Source organism: Bidens hawaiensis, unplaced genomic scaffold (assembly GCF_021521415.1).
Source record: "Bidens hawaiensis isolate Kalapana, Puna unplaced genomic scaffold, B.hawaiensis_p1.1 tig00002477_1, whole genome shotgun sequence".
Lineage (NCBI taxonomy): Eukaryota > Viridiplantae > Streptophyta > Magnoliopsida > Asterales > Asteraceae > Bidens > Bidens hawaiensis.
In genome coordinates, this window is record NW_027491136.1 from 422,402 (window position 1) to 446,222 (window position 23,821).

At 36.4% G+C, this 23,821-nt stretch overlaps 1 protein-coding gene and 1 pseudogene across 2 annotated transcripts; both read left to right on the forward strand.

Annotated features, from left to right (window-relative positions):
* Positions 1-1,096: 1,096 nt before the first annotated feature.
* Positions 1,097-21,442, forward strand: LOC143619657 (glucan endo-1,3-beta-glucosidase-like). 2 transcript variants are annotated; one of them, XM_077091539.1, is made up of 2 exons: positions 1,097-1,160; positions 20,490-21,442. In XM_077091539.1, the coding sequence occupies exons 1-2, from the start codon at positions 1,106-1,108 to the stop codon at positions 21,440-21,442; spliced, it is 1,008 nt and encodes a 335-aa protein (XP_076947654.1). In that variant the 5' UTR covers positions 1,097-1,105. The 2 variants fall into 2 exon arrangements, with proteins under 2 accessions (XP_076947654.1, XP_076947653.1); XM_077091538.1 differs by lacking the exon at positions 1,097-1,160 and adding an exon at positions 19,687-19,749.
* LOC143619658 (glucan endo-1,3-beta-glucosidase pseudogene) lies at positions 1,605-2,559 on the forward strand (annotated as a pseudogene).
* Positions 21,443-23,821: the final 2,379 nt, after the last annotated feature.

Below are 23,821 nucleotides of genomic sequence, written 5' to 3' on the forward strand. Positions count from 1 at the left end.
ATGTTGCGGTCCCTATGATGATGATGGTGCCCTGGCTTAAATAAGATATGGCACACATCATAGTGGCGCGAGGCCTGATAAAAGATGGGGCGCGCATCTTGATAATAATGTAACATAACTTGCGCGCGAGGCAGCTTACGAGTTATGAGAATAATAAAGCTTGCGCGTGAAGCGACTTACGAGCTATAAGAATAGTAACAGCTTGCGCGCGAGGCGTCTTATGAGCTGTATGAATAATAAAAGCTTGCGCGCGAGGCGTCTTACGAGCTAAAAGAATAACAACAGCTTGCGCGCGAGGCGGCTTATGAGCTATAATAATAATGAAGCTTGCGCGTGAGGCGACTTACGAGCCATGAGAATAATAATGAAGCTTGAGCGAGTTGCGGCTTACGAGCTATGAGAAAAATAAAGCTTGCGCGAGTTGCGGCTTACGAGTTATAATAATAATAAAGCTTGCGCGTGAGGCGACTTACGAGCCATGAGAATAATAATGAAGCTTGCGCGAGTTGCGACTTACGAGCTATGAGAAAAATAAAGCTTGCGCGAGTTGCGGCTTACGAGCTATAATAATAATAAAGCCTGTGCGTGAGGCGGCTTACGGGCTGTAATAATAATGGAGCTTGCGCGAGTTGCGGCTTACGAGCTATAAGAAAAATAAAGCTTGCGCGAGTAGCGGCTTACGAGCTATAATAATAATGAGGCTTGCGCGTGAGGCGACTTACGAGCTATAAGAATAATAACAGCTTACGCGCGAGGCGTCTTATGAGCTGTAATAATAGTGGAGCTTGCGCGTGAGGCGTCTTACGAGCTAAAAGAATAATAACAGCTTGCGCGCGAGGCGTCTTATGAGCTGTAATAATAATAACAGCTTGCGCGCGAGGCGTCTTATGAGCTGTATGAATAATAAAGCTTGCGCGCGAGGCGTCTTACGAGCTAAAAGAACAATAACAGCTTACGAGCTGTAATAATAGTGGAGCTTGCGCGTGAGGCGGCTTACGAGCTACTTTATGTCCCACGCCACGTGCAGATGTTGCATGCGCGTACGCGTAGACTTTAGTTTTGTGTTATGCGCCACGCGCAAGCTTCTATTAATAAACCCGAAGTCATGACAACAAAGCTTCTATTACTTGGTTTACTTATAAATCTTCTCATAGTCAAAGGTTTGCTCTCTTTCTGTTTTTAGTCAAAACAATTGTTTGTGTAATGCATCAATGTTTGTATACTTACTCACACTCTGACATCCTCTTTATCTTTTGAGATTGAAATATACTTTACCTATATTACACCATCTCCGAACTTTACTGATAGCTTTTTTATTGTTGGGATTATAGCAGACGTAACTGATTAATTTGTTGATTGATTGACTTCTATAGGGAAAATTTGTGTAGTAAGTTAAATATATATAATCAAATTTGTTCATTTTTTTAACTTTCAAAGAAACGATAAATAAACATTGTATTTCAACTATTCTTTTAATGAAAAAGATTTAAGATTACATGGTCTCGCAATATACGATAGTTAGTCTTTAGATCTCTCCGATATATATATATAAACACGTATAAGAATGATGAATAACATTTTGATGATTGTTTCGATATAGATGCGCAATCGGTAGGCGTGTGCTATGGTCGAAATGGCGATGGTTTACCCTCCGAACGAGACGTTATAAGCCTTTACCAAAGGAACAGCATAAGCAAGATGCGGATCTATGATCCAAATCCAGCTACTCTTGAAGCCCTAAGAGGAACCAATATCGAACTCATGATTGGCGTCCCTAACGACGCTCTTCAATCGCTCAACGATCAAAATGCCGCAAACACATGGGTTAGAGACAACATCCAAAGGTACAACAATGTCCGGTTTAGATACATAGCCGTCGGTAATGAAGTTGACCCGAATAACGGGAACAGTCGATTTGTACGCTTTGTACTCCCGGCTATGCGAAATGTTTATACCGCTGTTAGAAATGCGGGTCTCGGTAACCAAATTAAGGTGTCGACCACAACCTACACCGGGCTCTTAGGGACATCGTTTCCACCTAGTGATGGCGCGTTTCGTGACAACGTTCGAGGGTTTATCGGACCGATAATAACATTTCTAGCACAAAACAACCAACCAATGCTAGCGAATATCTACCCCTATTTTAGTGACCCGGGCAGGGATCTCCCGTACGCGTTGTTCACCGCGTCCCAACCCGTGGTGACTGACCCTAACAACGGTCTACGATATTCCAACCTTTTTGACGCCATCTTGGACGCGCATTATGCGGCCCAAGGGCGCCTTGGTGGTGGGTATGTTGAGATTGTTGTGTCCGAGAGTGGGTGGGCTTCAAGTGGCGGTCCAGTGGCGAATACAGGAAATGCGGGAACTTATTATAGGAATTTGATCGCGCACGTTAGAGGGACCGTGGGCACGCCATTGAAGCCCGGGCGGTCTATTGAGACGTATTTGTTTGCAATGTTTGATGAAAGCAGGAAACCAGGAAATGAGGAAGAGAGACATTTTGGGATCTTTACCCCAAGTCAACAACCAAAGTATGGTCAACTCAACTTCAATTAGCACAAGTTGACAGGATTTATGATAATAATAAGGATATGAAATAAAATCTCATGTATTTTGTTCCTGGTTAATAAGTTGAAAATGGATTAATAAACGGTTGGTTTGTTGTGTTTAAAGAGGTGTTTGGGATTTCTTATTTTTACCTCCTTATAGCTTATGACTTATGATAAGTTAAAAGAAAGTGTTTGGGTTTCCTTATTATGTGATAGAAAATGTTGATAAGTTACACATTTGTAACTTGTGACTTCTCCTTATAAGTTATAAGAAGGTGAAAACAAGGAATCCCAAACAGCCCCTAAGTTGAAGCTCAAAACTTATATTATATGCTCTAAAAATATGTATTTTAATGACTTTATCAAAACGATCTTGAACCTTCAAAAAATCATCAATCAGTCAATGACCGGCACGTGTTTCTTGACGCAACATATTTCCATCGTGACGTAGCTAGGGGTGTGTAGAGGTGAACATCCAAACCGAATCCAAAAACCAGTCTGGGTGAAACCAGCTTGAAATTGATTTCAGAGCATATCCGTTGTAAACTAGTTAAAACGTAACCAAACCAGATTAAAACCGGCTTGGGACGATCCGGTTTTTTGTCTTTCTTTGACTCAATCCCAATCTGTTTCAAAATCAATTCAATTTGGCCTAAATTCCAGTTTTGTGCATCGGGGGGGGGGGGGGGGGTTGTAAACAATAAACCGGACAGGTTTGCCTGAAACCGTAACTCGATTGTTTGGAAATTCAAACCAGAGGACTGGACCACTAAGGAGTGGGTCGGTCTCAGATTGGGTTAGGAAGAAATTTATGTTTTTAAACATAGCTGAATTATGAATCACATCCTTTAAAAAGTTTATTTGCAGGCGGTGTCCTTTATAGACCATGTTTATTTAATTTTCGTCCTTTTAACTAACTGTCATCCAATTCCTTCTTTAAATTGAAGCACATGTAATGCATATGAGGGTCAAAAGGTAAATTAACACATATAATTAATTTTTTAATTCTTTATATAGATGAAAATCAAATATTTGACATGGACCTACACTCAACCTCACCATATGTCACCATCACCGCTTCCTTGCGTCAAAACTCAAAACAGATGGGATCGACTCGGTTTTCCAACGAGAGATTTGGGAATTTCATTTCATAAACGGTGCTTGCCACTTTCGAAACCTCTTTCCATTCTCACACAAACACAACCAAATCGAATCTTGCCAAATCCCAAACCCTAGAATTTCAATTTACTAACAATCTCTCAAATTAATGGCACCAAAGACAGAGAAGAAGCTGGCAGTCGAGACGGAGAAGAAGCCAAAGGACGCCACCGCGGCCAGGCTTGTGTTTAAGCACACCACGAAAGCAGTGAGAAAGGGTGGTTTCACCCAAAATTAAACCAACAAACTTTTCCAATATTCGTCTCGTGACTATCTCTGTTCGTCTTCCTCTTTATTGTAGTTGAACCGGTTTTGGTTGGCCAGATCCCGTAAAATTTTAAGTCAAGATTCGCCGGAAATTGGTTGTGGTGGGTAGAGAATATAGAGAAAGAGAATTATTGGCTTTTTGAATGATTATGTTGATTTACATTCCACATATAAATAATAATGTAAATGCATATTTACAGGAGCTAACTTAGGAGGCTAACTAACTTCTATAAGAAACTTGACTAAATCTAAATATTTGAATTTGAATATATAACACAAATAGTTATTTTGTTGAGCACAATTATTTATTTAATTGTGTGTGTCGTTATACGCCCCCGCAAGATGGAGGATCCATCGGAGACTCCAATCTTGGACCTTAAGGATAAAAACGGCCCCCGTGAGAGTGGCTTCGTAAGAACATCTGCGAGCTGATCAGTAGAGTTGATATGATGAACTTTTAGCGCACCGGCAACGATTAGCTCTCTTACAAAATGGTAGTCCAACGCAATGTGTTTCATGCGAGAATGATACACAGGATTAGCACATAGGTAAGTAGCACCCATGTTATCACAGTAAAGTCGAGGTGGATCTTTTATTGATAGACCAAGTTCCTTGAGCAGATGTTGAACCCATAATAATTCAGCCGTTGCATTTGCAAGAGCTTTGTATTCCGCCTCCGTGGAAGATCGAGAAACTGATTTATGGCGGGCTGATTTCCAAGAGATTATGTTTGAACCAAGATATAAAATATATGCCGTGGTGGATCGACCAGCAGTGAACACCCCTCCCAATCAGAATCTGAAAAGGCAGTTAACTCCAATGGTGACTTCCTGTTCAAAAAAGGACCGTGATATAACGTGCCTTTTAGATAACGAAGTAGGCATTTTAGAGCTTGCCAATGTGTTTGTGACGGACAGTGCATGTATTGTGATAACTGGTTTACCGCGAATGAGATATCTGGTCGCATAAATGCAAGATATTGCAACGAGCCGACCAGCTTACGATATGGTGTCGGGTCCACCCGGGGAGTACCATGGTCAAGGGTGAGTGTTTCTGAGGAGTTCAATGGTGTAGTTACCACTTTAGCACCATCCATGTGATGGAGAGTTAGAAGATCAAGAATGTGTCTGTGTTGGGATAGGAACAAACCGGTAGGGGTTGGAATGATCTCAACACCAAGGAAATGACTAGGGTAACCCAAATCTTTAATTGAAAAACGTTTTGCAAGGGTGTTGACAAACTAATTAATAAAATGGGAGTTATTTCCTGTGAGAATGATATCATCGACGTACATCATGAAGTATCAAGTTACACCGTCACGGTTATAAACAAAAAGTGAAGCATCGGCAAGCGATTTTTGAAAGCCCGATTCAAGTAGGAAAGCCGTGAGTGCCATGTTGATGTTCGGTTTATTTGTACATATTTATGTGTGTTAATTTACTTGTTTTACTCGTTTAGTTTTGGAACTGTCACACCCCGACCATGACGGAAACGTCGGGGCGCAACCGATTGTTCATCACACACGACACTATTAAGTGACAATATTTAATCAACTCATTTAAATTCATAAAAACATTAAGAGTCACATAACTTGTTCATAAAATAACCGAATTCAAATCATAGTAAATAATATATTGTTCGTTTTGCTAATATCCTAATAGTCTCGATAACGTTTTTTTTTTCTTCAAGTCCTCGAGTCAACCTAAAGTCAAACCTGTAACATTGCATAAATAGATTTTGTCAACACAAAGGTTGGTGAGCAATTTCATAGTTTTTGAACAATAGATATATAATATGAAATTCCACAAATTGTATACAAAACAATAAATAATAGCAACAATTTAGATAAATGAAATCGTTAATAAGAATACATTAACAACACCTTTCTATAAGGGGATGCCAAATATACTCGGATTTTGTATGAAATCGTTAATAAGAATACATTAACGACACCTTTCTATAAGGGGATGCCAGATATACTCGGATTTATGAATCAACCATCCAAAAGCGGTAAACACATTAGCACTTAAGCATATAAGCATATAATCACCAAATCGAGCATTTATTTAAGTAAAGTATACAATAAAGTTTGTGGTTTAAGACTCAAGTATAAATCATTTGGATTTGAATAAGTTTGCAATGTCACCCACAAAATATAAAAGAGTGAAAACGGGGGATGAAAATACTCACATTCAAGTAATAAACTTGAAAGATTTGATGATTTGGAGATTAACCGGAACGATGAGTTTAACGAACGAAGCCTAAAGGAGAAGAAGTCTTGTATTAGAAAAGTTGTCTCGGAAGTCTTTAAATGAAAATAAATGATAAGAAATATAAACAATTTAAAGTTTAAGGTTTAAAATGTAAATATTTAAGAAATTATAATAATAGTCCTTTAAAAATGTAAGTTTGCTCGAAACCGGGTTAAAGTATCTAGCCTTAATTTTACTCAACCTATGTTAAGTAATAAGGTGGGTAAAAATGCAAGAAAACAAGTCCCTTTATAATATAGATACTAAAACGGGTTTTAACGAGTGTTCGGGTGGTCGGTTCGGGTCTTGGTGACTTGACCAAACCCAAAGTCAACTTTCCCAAAATAATAAATGTATGAGATAACTCAATAAATCTTAAAGAGACTTAACCAAGTATGTAGTTCTATTGTTTTAAAACTAACAACGTCCGTTAATCGAGTGTTCGGTTTAGTTGGTCCAAACTTTGTTATAGGATCAAGTTGGATTCAACATTCCGAGTACTTTGTGAAAATAATTAAAATCAGTTTATAAAGTATTTTTAAAGAAATATATAAGCTTTAATGGTTAAAAACACGCTTGTGTGTCTTAAGCGAGTAAACTTGGTTTAGTTCGGTTTGGTTCGGTTTTTTTATCTTGGAATAAGGCCAAGAATGGTTACCACATGTCCAAACATCATAGAACTTGTAAAATAATTTATAAATAATAATACCAAAGTTTTACATACAAAAAGTCAACAACAAAGTCTTTAAACGAAAGTTTGGTTTCCGGTTCGGATCTTGTTTCTGGATAAGACCGATGTTAGATTCTACAAACCCATAACTATGGAACTAATTAAAATGATTTTAGAAACTCAAATCTTACATAAAACATGTTTATACAACTATTTAAACAAACTAGTAAACAAGAGTTCGGCTTCCGGTTTGGAGCTATTTACGGAATAACCGAGGCTACTCTCTACAAACCCATAACCATGGAACTCAAAATGTAAAATAAAACTAAGATGAGCAGAAGTTAAACAAGTATAACTAGTTTGATAGTTAGATGCGGAAAATATATATAATCAAGGACTACTACAAGTCCTCCATGTAGCTTTGTCTTATGGGCCGGACACTTAACCGACCGAGACCGGAGAAATGCCCACCGAAGGTACAAAGGGTGTTATTATATATATGTTGTATAATAATTTTCAAGTATAAATAAGTGTTAACAAGTTGATTATAATGTAAGACTATGGTCAGTTTGACTTTGGAAAGTCAAACTGCCAAAAAAATATGAAGAACGCCTTTGAATGCTTGAGAATAGGAAGAGAAAGAGATGAATGAGCAAGGATTAATGAAGGGGATAGGGGTGTATATATAGAGTGGGTTGAAAGGGTCAAGCATGGGGTGTGATATCAAGGTTTGCATGCAAGAGGGTCAAGACAAGTCACAAAACAACAACAAAAATAAAAAATAAAAAAATGGGCTGCTGGTCTGCTGCTGGTCAGCACGTCGGTTCGCATCGGAAGTTCGTTTTTGATGTATCTTGCGCGTTTTAAGTCCGTTTTCGAATCCGTAAAAGGGGTTTTTCAAATTAGACAAGCGGGAATGTTTTAGTAACATAAAATCCAATATTTTATATATTTGAAAGGTTCGGGATATAAATCGGGTCGGTTTACAACATAAAAACAAATACAAAATAAATACAATTTGACCCGAAATCGAGGATTGTCACAGGAACTATGGTACTTCATACATGTTTATTGTGTTTCAGGTCGCAGATACTTAACGCGCTTAATTTGGACCTGTACGAGCATGGAATGAAGACCCGGGATGTCCAGCACGCTTACCGAGCCAATCATGTGAACTTGCTACGCGATGGGTGTTGAAGGTGGGGAATCGCGCTACGCGATGCCCTGTAAATGACTGTGTTGACTTTGGTCCATCGCGTAGCGAGATGGACCAGGAGAGAGGACCATCACGCTACGCGATGGTCCCCAGAATCATGAAAGTTAGGCTTTGTTTTTATATTACGTTTTGACGAACCTAGACGGCATTCAACACCTTCCAGGAAATTTTCAGAGCAGAAGAGAGAGCCCCCATCGCTCTCTAAGCATCATACACGGCCTACCAGATCATAACCGAGGCCCGAGAGATGCCGAAGCGCGGCTAGTTCCTTCGAGTCATACCCGGGGTGTATAGTTTGTAATCTTTCAGTTTATTTCTCATGAACTAGAACAACTAATTGTAATTGTTTTGATCTTAATCTATGAATATTGATGTTTAGTATGTTCGTACAATCAGTCGGTTTAGGTTTATTTCGATCAGAACGATTAGTTTGTCGATTGCTATAATAATTGCTCATAGGATTGTTTGACCTGTTAATTGCAATAAAGCATACGTTTGCCCTTAATTGAGTCACACTGGCAGGGACCGTTTGATAACCAGTGTCGTGTGTTAGTGAGCGTGGATGCCTAAGGTTTAACCGGTTAGTCAGTCTGTAGTTGACATGAGATAATTAAGCTGTTAGGTTGCATGAGATTGCTGTTAGTTACTTACTTGAATTTCCGGGTGTGATTTGCTTTGTTTATTGATTGAATCTTTGATTAATTATTTGCTTGATATTAAAACCCAATCAATTGCTAATGTGATCAGCACTGTTGATAGTTACTTCATAATTCTAGAAACTAGTTGCACATTACACTGACCACATACTCCTGGTGGATACGATACCTGACTTACCCTAGCTACTTAGTTTAATTAGGTTTTTGCATGACTCAAACGACGGTCATCAAAATGGCGTCGTTGTCGGGGAGTTAGTGCGCTTAGTGTTTTTGTTTAATTGATTTCTTCGTTTAATTTAGTTGTTATTTTTATTTTTAGCTTAGTTTACTTTATTTTCCCAGTTTACGCGGGGTGTGTTCGTTGTGCAGGTAACAGGTTTATGCACACCCGCCATTCAGGAAGAAATTCTCCGCTGATTTACAAGCCAGAAATCGAACGGTTAGCTCGGCAGAACCGAGCTCAAATCAGACAGCCAGACATGGAAGGTCAAAACCAGAACCAAAATCAAAACTAGAACCAGATCAGACAGCCAGACATGGATACGATACCTGACTTACCTTAGCTACTTAGGTTAATTAGGTTTTTGCATGACTCAAACGACGGTCATCATAGTACCAAGCTCGTGGAGCTTGTTTAAGGCCGTAGAGTGATTTTTTTAGTTTACAAATGTGGTTCGGATATTGCGGATTAACATAGCCAGGTGGCTGAACCATGTAAACCTCTTCTTGCAACGTGCCATGCAAAAAGGCGTTATTAACATCAAGTTGTTGAAGCGACCATCCCTGTGATAGAGCAATAGAGAGAACGGTTCAGATGGTTACGGGTTTTGCGACGGGACTAAAAGTGTCAAAATAGTCCTTGCCATATTGTTGAAGAAAACCTTTCGCAACAAGGCGTGCTTTATATTTAGCAATGGAACCATCGGGTGGCGTTTTATACGAAACACCCATTTACAACCGATCGATTGACGAGAATGTGAAGGAACGAGCTCCCACGTGTGATTGTGAAGCAATGCGTTATACTCGTCATCCATGGCTTTTTGCCAAAGAGGATCTTTTGATGCTTGGTTATAAGTGTGGGGTTCAAGTGCGGTCGGTATAGGATGAAGGGTGGTATGATTGACAAAGGCAGAGTTATAGTATTTTGTGTTAGGCTTTCTTTTACGTGGTGGGCGAGTGGAAGAGTTTGGTGAAGGGGGGTTGCTTGTGGACGAGGAAGAAATAGATTGAGAAGAGGGTGAGGGAGTGGTTGGTGAGGTGGTTGAAGGTGGTGATTGAGGAGATGACGGAACTGAGTCCGATGATGAGTGAGATTGGTTAATGGGAGATGACGATGGAGACATGTGCGGTTCCGCTTCCTGTGATTTTTGAGATGAATTGGGTGAGGAGGGAGTTGTAGTGGAAGGTGATGGATTATATGTGTGTTGCATGTTAGGAAGTATATTAGAGTGCATGGATGAATCAGAGTGCAAGGGTGGATGGGTAGTGTTGGAGGGAGGTCCCACATGTATGGATGGAGAAGATAATTGATGTGCTAAAAGTAGTTATATAAAAACACGCTAATCTAGACACTAAGTAATAAATTCTAGACTCTTAAACTTAACTAAACTACTAACCGGCAAGTGAACCGGTCGACTCTAGTACAGCTAAGTAAGTCCGGATATCGAACCCACGAGACTCTTTAAATTACGTTTACTAGCTAATTAGACTCGACTACAAAACACGACTTATTATTTATATTTGTTTAAGGGGGTTTTTATTTAAAATACTAATTTATATTATATTTAATAACTAATTAAGAAAACAAGTAATTTAAACGAAAGCAAAGTTTGTTGTGAAAATATGATGATGATGAGAAAACTACCTAGGCTAGACTTCCCCAAATTTTGGTAATGAATTGACTCGGGAAAATATTTAGTTATGGACTGTGATCGTAAAATAGACACTTAAAAGAAAAAAACAAATAGGACCCCTAACCCTTCTCAAGAGAAAACCTATGGATTTCTCACAAATTTTAACGCACACCAGTATTTAAAAATCAAGTTCGCTTACGGTCAACCAATTGTTTACAATTTAGTTCCTTTATACGAAATCCTACCTTACAGCGCGGAAATCAAAGGCAATTTAATATGATTAATTGATTTGATAAACAATAATATATAATCAACCTTAGACGGACTCCTTACGAAGAACTAAATCTAGCAAGATTAAATAGTAAAGACTTATCAATAACCTGGCACTTTACAGATTTTAGGTTAGCAGCTCACTTAGGTTTATTTAACAATATTATTCCTAAGATCTTATCGCGAAATCAAATCATAAAATAATCAAGAACACAGAGTAATTGACCTAATAGCAATCCTATCAGATGACAAACAATAATCAACGAAAACTATGGAATAAAACTCATCAAATAATCCTAAGCAATCATACGCATCATTTAATTATAAGCAAATCTTTTACTAAATCATAAAAACTATAACGTAAATAATCCCAAATCAAATCAAAACGTCAAGATAAGTTTATCATAAGCCTAGGCAGTCTATAACGTTTAGCCTAGCATCTTAAAATTAAACGAAACAAACAAACAAGAATTCAGGGCGTAAAATAAATGAAAACGAAAGAAACAAAAGATAAAACCCGTGTTCTTCGTCTTCAACCAATGTGCGCAACACCAGCTGATTCTTCGACTCCAAAGCTGCTGAAAATTCTTCTTGGTTGCCTCGGGATTCACCAAATTCGGATGTGGAGTTAAGGCATGATTAATGGTAAGTTTAGGGGTCTTTATATAGGTAACAAGGGTCCAAAAATAGGTTAAGACGGTTAAACAGGAAGATTTTGGAATTCTGACACCGCCACACACACGTCGCGCTGTGCGGCGGGCTTCCCCCATCCCGTCGCGCGGCGCACCGGCCTCAGGGGGGGTCTGGTCCACTTCGTCTGGTCCGATTCAATCCTGGTTCGGTCCGGTTCGTTTCCTGACGCGTCGGTTCTCCGGTTCGGCTTGTTTTTGCTCGTTTTTCGCCCTCTTTTCACCGGAATTATAACCCGAAACCTAAAACATAAAACTAAGTTAGTAGTATACAAATCTTTCAAGAAACCGACCAAAACTAATAAAATATTATATAAAATATATACAGGATTTACGTATAATAAACGTTATATCAATAATTTAGTAAAAGATAAAAAATCATCTACTGTTGGGAGAGTGGGTGGAGTGTTTGCAGGATTTTTTATGGAAATTGATCTTCCACAAACACCACATGTCGAGAGTGATATGGACGATGAGTGTGTGGATCAAGACACTTATAAGCGGATTTATCCGAGGAATAACCTAAAAAAATACACGGTTGAGAGCGCGGTTGAAGTTTGGAGGTTGAGTAAGGACGAAGCCATGGGTAGCAACGACACCCAAAGGGTTTGAGCTTTGTGTAACTAGGTGAAGTGCCATAAAGTGAAAGAAAAGGACTTTTGTTTGCAAGAATAGGTGTCGGTAGACGGTTGATAAGGTAGACGGCAATTTGAAAAACGTGTGACCAAAAACTGAGAGGAAGGCCCGCATAGTGTAGTAGTGCAAGACCGGTCTCAACAATATGCCGATGACGGCGCTCGGCAATACCGTTTTGTTCGGGTGTGTGTGGAGGTGTGGTGTAATGAGATATACCCATGGATTGAAGAAATGAAGCGAGTCCTTGGTACTCGCCACCATTATCGGTGAAAATGGAAATGATAGGCGTTTGAAAGTATTTTTCCACAAGTAGCTTAAACTGAGGGAAAGTTTTAGCAACATCAGATTTATATTTCATGAGAAATAGCCAAATATATTTTGTGTAATAATCAACAAACACCACATAATTTAAAGAACCATAAATTGATTTTTGAACCGGTCCCCATACGTCAAAGTAAAGAAGTTGCAATGGTTTAGATGCAGTAAATGTATTTGGTCCAAATGGCAACTTGTGACTTTTATTAATAGCACACGATTGGCAATGAAAAGCAGAACTAGACTTAAAATGAAGACCTAAGTCTTTACAAATATTATTGAAAGTACGTAAACAAGGGTGTCCAAGTTTGTGATGCCATTGGATACGAGAAGCCGAGACGGTGGAGTTGACTTGAGGACTTGGAGTTAAATGGTTGATGTAGTATACATAATTGATGTTCTCCCCTCGCATGAGTGGGGCCCCCGTATTGAGATCCTTCACAAAAAAATGGAAAGGAAAGAATTCAACAGAAACATGGTTAGTACGACATAGCTTTGTAACAGAAATAATATTCTTTTTAAGTTTTGGAACACAAAGAATGTTTGGTAAAGCTAATTTACGAGTGGAAGTATGAATATTTGCAGAACCGGTATGAGAAATAGAGAGGTTTGTACCATCACCTAGGAGGATCTCATCGGGTCCTCCATATTCTGAGACTGAATGGAGTGATGACGGACATGACGTTAAATGGTGGGAGGCACCACTGTCAAACATCCACGGTTTGGATTCCGGTGTCGCCAAAGACCTGGAAAAGATTGCGTTGGCAATAGGACCCGTAGGAGCTGGACCGAGAATTATGTTATTCTCTTTAAGAAATTTTGCAAGCTTTCGGCACTCACTCGTGTCATGACCCGGAATTGAGCAGAATTGACAAAACATATTAGATTTGTTGTTGCGGGTTGATGAGCCCGTCTGGTAGTTAGAGGGCATGTTTCCTTTTGATTGAGAGCCACCTTGAAAGCGGGAGTTCCTGTTGGAGGAGTCCGAAAAGGACTGGGATTGCGAACGACCCCGTTGCCTTTTGGGAAAAATTGGCTGTGGGTATTATGGGAGGAGCAGCAGCTTTGGCTTCTTTGAGAGACCGTTCAAAGTCAACGAGCTTATCAAAAAGTTCCGGGTATGTAACCCGTTGTTCCCGGACTTTGAGGGCTCCAGTAATCGAACTATATTCCTCACTAAGTTGGCTGAGAATATGCACAAGAAGATCTTCTTCATGAACGGGATTCTGAATGAGTGCTAGTTCATCGGCAATGGAGCGCATCTCGTTTAAAAAAATCATAAACGGGCCTATTTCCTTTCGGATTTTTGGCAAGTTTTGATTTCAAGGAAATAATCCTTGACCGGGAAGTGCTAGCGAACATGGCTATGAGGCGGTCCCAAGCCTCTTTCGCGGTGGATGCAGAAACGATCACTGGCTGAATGGTGTCGGAGCAAGAGCCGAGAATGGCGCTAAACAAGATCTGATCTTGGCGATACCAGACTACGTAGTCTGGGTTTGATTTGGTGACGTTGTTGTCTGTTATAGTTTTCGCCGATGGGTTAGTGTTGCCGGTGATGAAGTCATCGAGTTCAAGTCCGATGAGCGTGGACTGAACATGCTTGCGCCATACAGTAAAGTTCGTGGTAGTGAGCTTAATGTTGAAGTGGGTTGTAGCTGTAACATGAATGATGGTTTTTTGGTTGGCTTTTTGAATGATTATGTTGATTTACATTCCACGTATAAATAATAATGTAAATGCATATTTACAGGAGCTAACTTAGGAGGCTAACTAACTTCTATAAGAAACTTGACTAAATCTAAATATTTGAATTTGAATATATAACACAAATAGTTATTTTGTTGAGCACAATTATTTATTTAATTGTGTGTGTCCTTATAGAGAAAAGGCTAACGAGATTCAATGGTGGTGTCCAAGGTGATGTATTGGCGGCTGACTCTTGGCTATTGGTGCTGGTGATGATCTGATGTTGGATTTAGAAATACAGAAAGAGAGAAGGAGGTAGTGAGAGAGAAAGATAATGCTTTGTTTTTAATTTGTTTTGTATTTAGGTCTTTAATTAAATAAACATGTGGAAATTACTGTTTTGCCCTTACATGTGTTCAAGTTAAATAAGGAATTGGATGACAGTTAGTCAAAATGACGAAAATCAAATAAACATGTCCTATAAAGGACACCGACTGAAAGTAAACTTTTTAAAGGATCTGATTCATAAATCAGCTATGTTTAAAGGAAAAAATTTGTAATTCTGTCATGTTAAAATTAAAATCCATGATAGACGGTATAGGTGCACAAATAGGTTAACCGTTTAACCTATAGGTGGTTAATTTTCTAACCGGTTTTTCTTTACGTGAAATAACCGGTTAGACCGGTTAATTGGGTTGGGTACTAACCGGTTTTAATAAAATAATAATAAAAAAAATTGGTTAATCGGTCTGCGAATAACCGGTTTTTAATAAAATAATAATAAAAAAATTGGTTAACTGGTTAGTAACCGGTTTTGAAATCATAATATAAACAGGTTACTAACCAGGGGTTAGGATCGATTAGTAACCGGTTAGGATTGGACCGGTTAGTAACCAGTTAGACTTTCGGTTAGAAACCGGTTAACCGATTTCAGGGTGCACCTCTAGACGGGATCACGACTTAGATTACAACAAATAAAAGTGAAGCTCTAAAACAAGTCAACTAATATAGCAAAACAAAGCAAATAGTATGCTTTGATTTTGTAACATACTAAAATGTCAAGTGATCAACATCTACAAGAAGTATTGATTTGCAAAACATAAAATAAAAAATCATATTCAATGCAATATGATAAAATTCATTTTCAAACCTTCCATATGTTTGGACCGGACTCGTACCCAAAAAGTATAATGGTCTCAGATCAGCCTGGTTAATTGGGTTGGGCCGGAAACTTGCAAAACCATATTTTACCACTTAAATGCTCAAAAAGTTGCACCATCGTGTGAGGCCGAGGTTCCATCATTTTTTAGCTCTGATAAGCTCCAGAGTACAAATTTTAGTACCATGCAAACATATTATATGTGGATATTTGCGGAAAAAAAAAGAGAGCCAACGTATTTTGATTGAACGTATATTTTTTTTTTTTTGACAGACTTAAGGGTGTGCATGGTCGGTTTGGGTTGATTTTGGGCTGAAACTGAACCAAAAACCGAAAATTCGTTTTTCGGTTTCGAAAACTATGTGATTTTGGTCTTTCAGTTTTCACGATGGGTTTGGTTCGCCTTTTGTTTTATTTATTCTTTCATTTGGGTTTCAAATTTTGGACCCAAAAAAATACCCAAAAACAAATTACTTGACATTCAACTGTAAAAATTATAAAGCAAAACAAAAATTGAAGCAAAATCATTTAATCCATCCAACAAACAAAGAATAATTGATAAACGTTAAAATACAAAAACAAATACAAACCCTAGTGTCGCTTACGGGTTCGATTAGCTTTTTTTTTTTTTTCATTTTTTTCACTGGTTCGGTTTGGTTTTTCCACTTTATAGGTTGGCTTGGTGTTTTTGCTTTTACGTATTCGGTTATGTTTTTCGGGGATGAGTACAAGCAAACCGAAATGGATTTGGAAAACTAGTTTTTCAGAAAACATAAAACTAAACCAACATTTTGTGTTGGGTTAATACGGTTCAATTATTTAAGTAGGGATCATTCTTAATAATAACGTAAACTTGACTACTGTATATATATCTCTAATTGTACAAACACAGACACTACCCTAATGTGTGGGTAGAGATACTCGTTATATGATGGAGAGAGGCAAACATTTATTTAGGAGATATTTTAGATTGATTTGACGTTGATTAATCATTTTTTTTTCTATTTAAGCAATAGTCAATAGATGGATCAAGTGGACCAACAAAAACAAATTTGCGCTAGAAAACGTGAACACGCACATATCACACAGCTTGGTTTCACACATTACAGTGATTCCTCAAATAAAAGGGCGTACTTATGAGTATACGCAACTGAAAGTGTGATACACGATTGAAGATCACATAGATTATATATTATCCATTTATTATGTAGCAAAGGGCGTATAGATTAATACACATGAAAAAAGGCAAAACACGAATGCGATCTACGCCTATTGTAGTTATAGATGTGATGTTCGTTTGTAAAAGTACAACACATTTACAAAAGTGGTTTTACTTCGTTATTTTATGTTATTTAGGTTCCTTGTTCAATTTTATCTATCCAAAACCTCAAATGTTTGGTAAGTTAATAATCAACTTGTCATAAAATAGAATACATCAACTTATTTGTTTATTTTGCCATCGGAATTAAGTTTGATCATTCAAATTTAGGCATAGATGTTTGTTTGTATTTAGGCATATTAAAGAGTGACATTTTCTATTGTTAGGCAGGATCCAAAGGGGTTTTTTGTCTTTGCGTTGGAATGAGAGATTTTGTCAATGTCATGTGGCGGCCTGAAAAAATTGCATAAAAAACAAAATATAAATTTTAAACGTCAACATAAGTTTTGAGGGGTTTTTTTTTTCTTTTATATGGAGGAAAGAAAACAAAATTACTAGAAATTACGTGCATTGAATTTTCTTATACTTTTAAAATCAAACATTTTAAGACCCATAGTTTCATGATTTCATCTCGCACACATTTTAGGGTCCATATAATATTTTAGGGTATGTATGTTTATATTGTAAGTTTAATATCCATACTTTCATTTCTTCTTTTGGTTTTGCTACCATATATCGTGTCCCTCCATGAACAAATACACACGCGAATTTCTGAACGATCAAATTCAGAAACACACACGAATGAACTCATGAAGGACCAACTGTGAACCCACGTAAAGCAAAAACCAAATCAACAAACTTACAAACATGCACACGAGCCTACAAACAAACACACCCCCACACTCGATTGACAAACAATTATACACAACGAAACAATGGTTGTCTTTAATAAATGCTATAATTGTTATTTAGGAAATAACATATATTTTCAGTCACATAGTAGCAAGGATCAATAGTAGTATTGACATGTGAATGAGGATCTTGTATGTAAATTATAAAAAGAAATAAAGTTGCAAAATAGACATACACATGATCATCTATATGATTTACTCTTATGTCTATTAATTTTTTGTTCATCTTATAAACTTGTACTTTTCTATCCTAATTTTACTTATTATCAAATTATGGACTACTGGAAAATTTCAATATTAATCTTTCGTAAAACACACGTTTAAAATTTAAGTTAGGGAAAAATAAGTTCAAATTTTAAGTTGGAGAAATAACGGATCCACTATGTGGAAATACTATTGCATGTTTGAACTTTGAAGGGGTTATAGTACTTTAGCAAGGTTTTAGATAATTTTAGATAAATTTTATAATTTTATTAACATACTTTGAGATATAAGAAAGCATTCTTCTTTTAACAATTTATTCAAAATGACTTGGTTTTTGGATGAATTAGGGTAATTTTAGTCCAAACTAGTATTTCACACCCCTTGGAAAGTCGATTACTTATTTGTTGTTAGGCTTACGGATTTCCCAAGGGTATTAGGGATCCGTTTATATAAACTTGTGTGGTTAAAGATTACATGTTCCCATTACTAAAACTCGATCTTAAGTTTATCATAGAGACCGAATTGAAATATAAAGTGTTAAAAAGAATACTTAAGTTAACTTCAAGCTATTATACTTTCTAGAATTTTATAATATATTTGATTTCAATGTTGTATACATGTAGGTGATTGGTTTCAGGTAACCTAGAGGGTGTTACTAATATCATACATGTCTTAGTTCCACACAAATTTCTGTCATTGATCACATCGAATCTATGCACTTTAACGTGGAGTGTTTGAAGAGACGCTCGGCCATTTATTCGTATCATGAAGCTGCATATTTGGTTTGGACCATTATAAGGCAATGGTTAAAGATCCAAACGACATACACATTCTCACTAAAAGACATTCAACCATCAAAATTTTGATTTTGGGTGTAATAAGAAAGACAATCGTAGATATTATAAGTACAACATGTTAGTGTATTTGGAAAAACTCGAAATAAAGTTTTCTAACAACAAAGAATCCACCATTTAAAAGATCATGGAAGACACTATAGCCACTGGTTTCCATTGGGTGGTTTGTAGAAATATAAAAAAAAAGTTGTAACTAAAAATGTGATTGGTAGTTTTAGTCGGATAGTTTTTTATTCAACATTACCATTCATAGCATTAATCACTAGTATAGTTAAATACGGTCTGAAACAGGTTTATTATATTCTTGACTAAAAGACTTTTCAATATCGAAAGTGACTCAAATAGTAATGGAATGATTTAATAGACTCATCGTGTGGAGAATGGAAATATCCTATCGTAAGTTCTAATTTTATTTTATTAAATAAAATAAGGTTGATTATTGTACCACATCAATTAAATTTGACTAGTATAGGTTAAAAGAAAAATTACACAAATAGGTTCGTGGTATGTTCGAATTTGGATATAGTCCTTAACTGCTAGAAACTATGCACCTTAAACATTTAACACTTTGCCACGAATTTGCTACTAAACAGATAACGCTAAAAAGTATTTAATTGTTAGAAAACTTTTACCCTTTTGATTAAATGCGTAATTAAAACAGACATGAGAAAAAAATCCCCAAAACACAACAATATCACACGCATACGAAAAAATACCTTTCGTTTTCGTTTTATGTTCCAGAAACACAAATCACCCGTCTAATTGCTAAACATGATATTGGAGGGATGAGGGGTGGCCACATAAACAAAGAGGGGAGTATCACGTGTTCGATCAGGCCTTACGGAGTTAGGATGTCAAAGCGGTCGTGGTTATTAGAGTGTGCTTATTTATTAATATTATCGACTTTTAGGGGAGAAGAAAGGAAAACGAATATAGAATCAGCTCGAGGACTTTGATTTATTAACTTCAATTGACAAAAATGGTAAATTTGTCATTTTAACACCCATTTGTAAAGTTTGTTAGTGTATCAAGTTCGTAATAAAATGTAACCTTCGGAACCAAAAGTAAAACATATAAACTTGGGAGGACGAAAATCAAAATTTAAACAAACCAAATGAACCATTAATATAATATTTTCCTATATATATATGGATGGATCTCAAAGAGAATTTCATAAGCCCGAAGTCATGACAACAAAGCTACTACTATTCGGTCTACTTCTAAATCTTCTCATAGTCAAAGGTTTCCTCTCTTTCGAAATCAAGCAAAAACATTATTTTGTGTGATCATTTATAACTAACACAAATACATATAGCCTATATTAAGGGTAATGTTCATTTCTAAACCAACATTATGTTGATATTGTGGTTCAAGTTCTACAATATATTGGTGTTGTGTAGTTAATATAACTTACACATGTGTAATTTGTTTAAATCATTATCATGCATAGTATAAAACTTGTATTTCAGTTATTTTAATATTCATAAAGCTCTATAACTCCTTTTGGTATATATGTTTTCCCAATATACCTATACCTAATAAATAACTAATTATTCACGTGTTGTAATTTTATGAGTTTAATCTACTTTTTTACCCCATATTTTATTTCACTATTAAGCTATTCGTAGAATATAAATTCACAACTTGCAATATTAATGAAACAATTTAAATTCCAAAAAATAATTAATTTCATCACACCGACAAACTTTCTCCTCAACTTATCCATATTTCTTTTCATTTATAGTGTTATTGTTTTATTACTTAAAATACTTATGCATAATTCAATCATATCATATCATATCATTTTGCAATTTCCAAATTTTCATTACAAGCTATTTAATGCGTTCTTTATTAAACTCGTAATACATGAGTTTCTAATAGTAGTTTTATGTATTAATATCTCCATTAATATATTTACAACTTTACATGTTATAAATCTCTAAAGTAAGATGACTAACATTTTGGTAATTGTTTGTATATAGATGCACTATCCGTAGGCGTGTGCTATGGTCAACTCGGTGACAATTTACCCTCACCACGAGATGTGGTAAGCCTTTACCAAAGAACCGGCATAACCAAGATGCGGATCTACGACCCGAATCAACCTACACTCGAAGCACTTCGAGGAACCAATATTGAACTCATGATCGGCGTCCCTAACGACGCTCTTCAGTCGCTGAACGATCAAAATGCCGCTAACACTTGGGTTAGAAACAACATCCAACGGTACTCCAATGTCCGGTTTAGATACATAGCCGTCGGTAATGAAGTTGACCCGAATAATGGGAATAGTCAATACGTACGCTTCGTACTCCCGGCCTTGCAAAATATTTTTAACGCCGTTAGAAACGCGGGTCTCGGTAACCAAATTAAGGTCTCGACCGCAACCTATAGCGGTCTTTTAGGGAACTCGTTCCCACCAAGCGCTGGCGCGTTTCGTGACAACGTTCGAGGGTTTATCGAACCGATAGTAAGGTTTCTAGCGCAAAATAACCAACCAATGTTAGCCAACATCTACCCTTATTTTAGTGACCCTGGGAGGAATCTCCCGTACGCATTGTTCACCGCGTCCCAGCCCGTGGTGAATGACAACGGTAGACAATATTCTAACCTTTTTGACGCCATCTTGGACGCGCATTACGCCGCCCAAGGGCGCCTTGGAGGTCAGAATGTTGAGATTGTGGTGTCAGAGAGTGGGTGGCCTTCAAGTGGTGGCTCGGTAGCGACAGTGGGAAACGCGGGAACTTATGTTAGGAATTTGATCGCGCATGTTGGAGGGAATGCTGGCACGCCTTTGAAGCCGGGCCGATCTATAGAGACGTATTTGTTTGCGATGTTTGATGAAAACAGGAAAGGTGGAAATGAGGAAGAGAGGCATTTTGGGCTGTTCTCCCCGAGTCAACAAGCTAAGTATGGTCAAATCAACTTCAATTAGTACACCACTTGATTTACGAAAGTATCAAGGATATACAATAAAGACTCAAGGGTTTTATAGCTATGTTAATAAAGTGAAAACGGATTAATAAAAGGGTTTGTGTATCAATAAAAAAATCTAATAAAAGTGTTTTATGCTATTTAATAGTATTTCATAAGAGAAAGCGTATGAAATTATTCTAGTTTATGTTGGGTTGTCTTTTAGAGAGAAAACCAGGTCCTGACATGAGGTGATTTTTTTTTTTTTATGTAGTTTATGAGTATGAAGGAAATGAATGAGTGAGCCGTCGTTCAAAGAAAATAATAGTTATAATAAATTAATAATAACTACTATAATAATTATTATAACAATTAGGATACTATCCGTACGCTGTACGGGTGGTTAAAATATGCAACAAAAAAGTTAATTTTAATAATATATGTAATAACATATTTTATTGATTAAGAGCATTCCCAGTTCGTTTCTTACCCTATATCCATATATATCATATAATTACACATTTACACTAAAAAACACTGTATTTTCTCTCTCATGTTTAATTAAATAATAATTTTTATATCTTTATCATCATATTTTTTTCTCTCTTTCACTAACAACTACTTTATGAAAATATTAAAAAATTATACAGTATCTATAGTAAAACCTCAAATTTAATTTTCCCATATAAATTTTATTTCTCCTCTACTCATAACCCCACCTTATAATTTACAAATCCTTCTCACGTAATTTTGGGGAATGGGTTGGGAATGCTCTAATAGGACATAAATAATTGTGATAAACAAAATTTTGAAATTCATAAATCTCTAAAAATCTCTTTAAAACATATTCAAAAGTTAACATTTAACATACTAATAGGATATTTAACGAAATTGTATATATATATATATTCATTCATCTAGAATATTTCTATAACTTATTTATTGGGGTTTCCAAATATAACATAATTGATTGGTTTGATAAAATAGGAAAATGTTTACATGATACCTGCGTGGCATCCTATGTTGAGGCCTTAGAATGATCAATGTGAAAAAATCATCTTGATTTAACAGTATAGTTAGATAAAGGAAAATGAATACAGGAAAAAAACGCCATAAGGAAAAAAAGAGACTCTTAACACGCAACATGCCATTGAGACAAGGTGTCAATTGTTATGTCTTTCCCGTACGTTATTTTTATAGGCCACCTCAAAAAATATGTGAATCACTTGAACTTGGTTGTGTGTTGATATATGTGTGTTTTATGTTATTATTATTATTGGGAAAGTATGGTGGTTTAACACACAAAGAAAGTCGTCGTCGTTTCAGGAAAAAAATGCGCAAATAGTCATCGTGATTGGTTGTACTCACATTTAAGGATTTATTTATTTTTATTTAAGCTGAAAATGTTATAAACGAGAAAGAATAGAAGGGAGAAAGGCATTTCATTCATGTATATCTAGTTACCTTGTATGTGCAATATATATATATAGTGACATAGAAAATGAAACCGACTCTATATTGAATGTGATTCTAATGAAGATATTATGTTTGTATTAAGTTTGTTTATTTGAGAGTTTCATAGCACCCCCCCCCCCCCCTCATACATTTAACCATTCATTATACACATTAACAACATACTTCAAGATAATGTTAAATTGGTACTTCCGGACCAAGAAAATAACTGATACTACTGGATCAGTTATGTTGTCTTGTAAAAACTTTACTAAAGAAAACCCAATTGGGCAAAACTTAATTAAGGGAAAAAAAAGGGTGTGGCGTGTATAATACATCCCCTCAAATAAATTCACGTATTTTAATATTTAAAATTTGTTCTTCCATTAAAAGCGCTTGACTTGATATTCTACTATGAGTACTTGACTTATTCTTCTATTATGAGTGTTTGACGTGAGCTTTGATTTGCTATTCTCTTATTCGAACTATGTAAGCTGCATTTCTTCAAGGAGTCGCTTGGTCCTTCTTCAGCATCTATGATCAGTTGCATGCTTCTTGTATTTGTTGAATCGTAAACTTAGATGCAAACACTCTTGATCATATCATATATTGTTGAACGTTCACCATAATTTGATAATGTTGTAGCTTGCTAGACGGTAAAAAATATTTTGTCGTCGTATGTGAACACGCAAATTAACTATGTCCCAATATATACCCATCATAAGAACACCCAGCTAAATGAAACTTATAATTATTATTTTACTATAGATATAAGTCTTGTGTCCAGCAAATATATTGGAATATATGTTTTTATTCCATTTAAGTATCTACGTGTTGGGTTTGAACTTGTATACCGATTCCACATATACAAAGAATGCAACATCATACTAAATATATTAGTGCATTGTTCGTGTTTAAGTACGATACTTCTGGACCAAGTACTTCATTG

Coding starts and splice junctions, on each gene's coding strand:
- LOC143619657 (XM_077091539.1), top strand. CDS start 1,106: ATGACAACAAAGCTTCTATTACTTGGTTTACTTATAAATCTTCTCATA. Junction 1,161..20,489: donor AAATCTTCTCATAGTCAAAG/GTTTGCTCTCTT, acceptor GTTTGTATATAG/ATGCACTATCCGTAGGCGTG.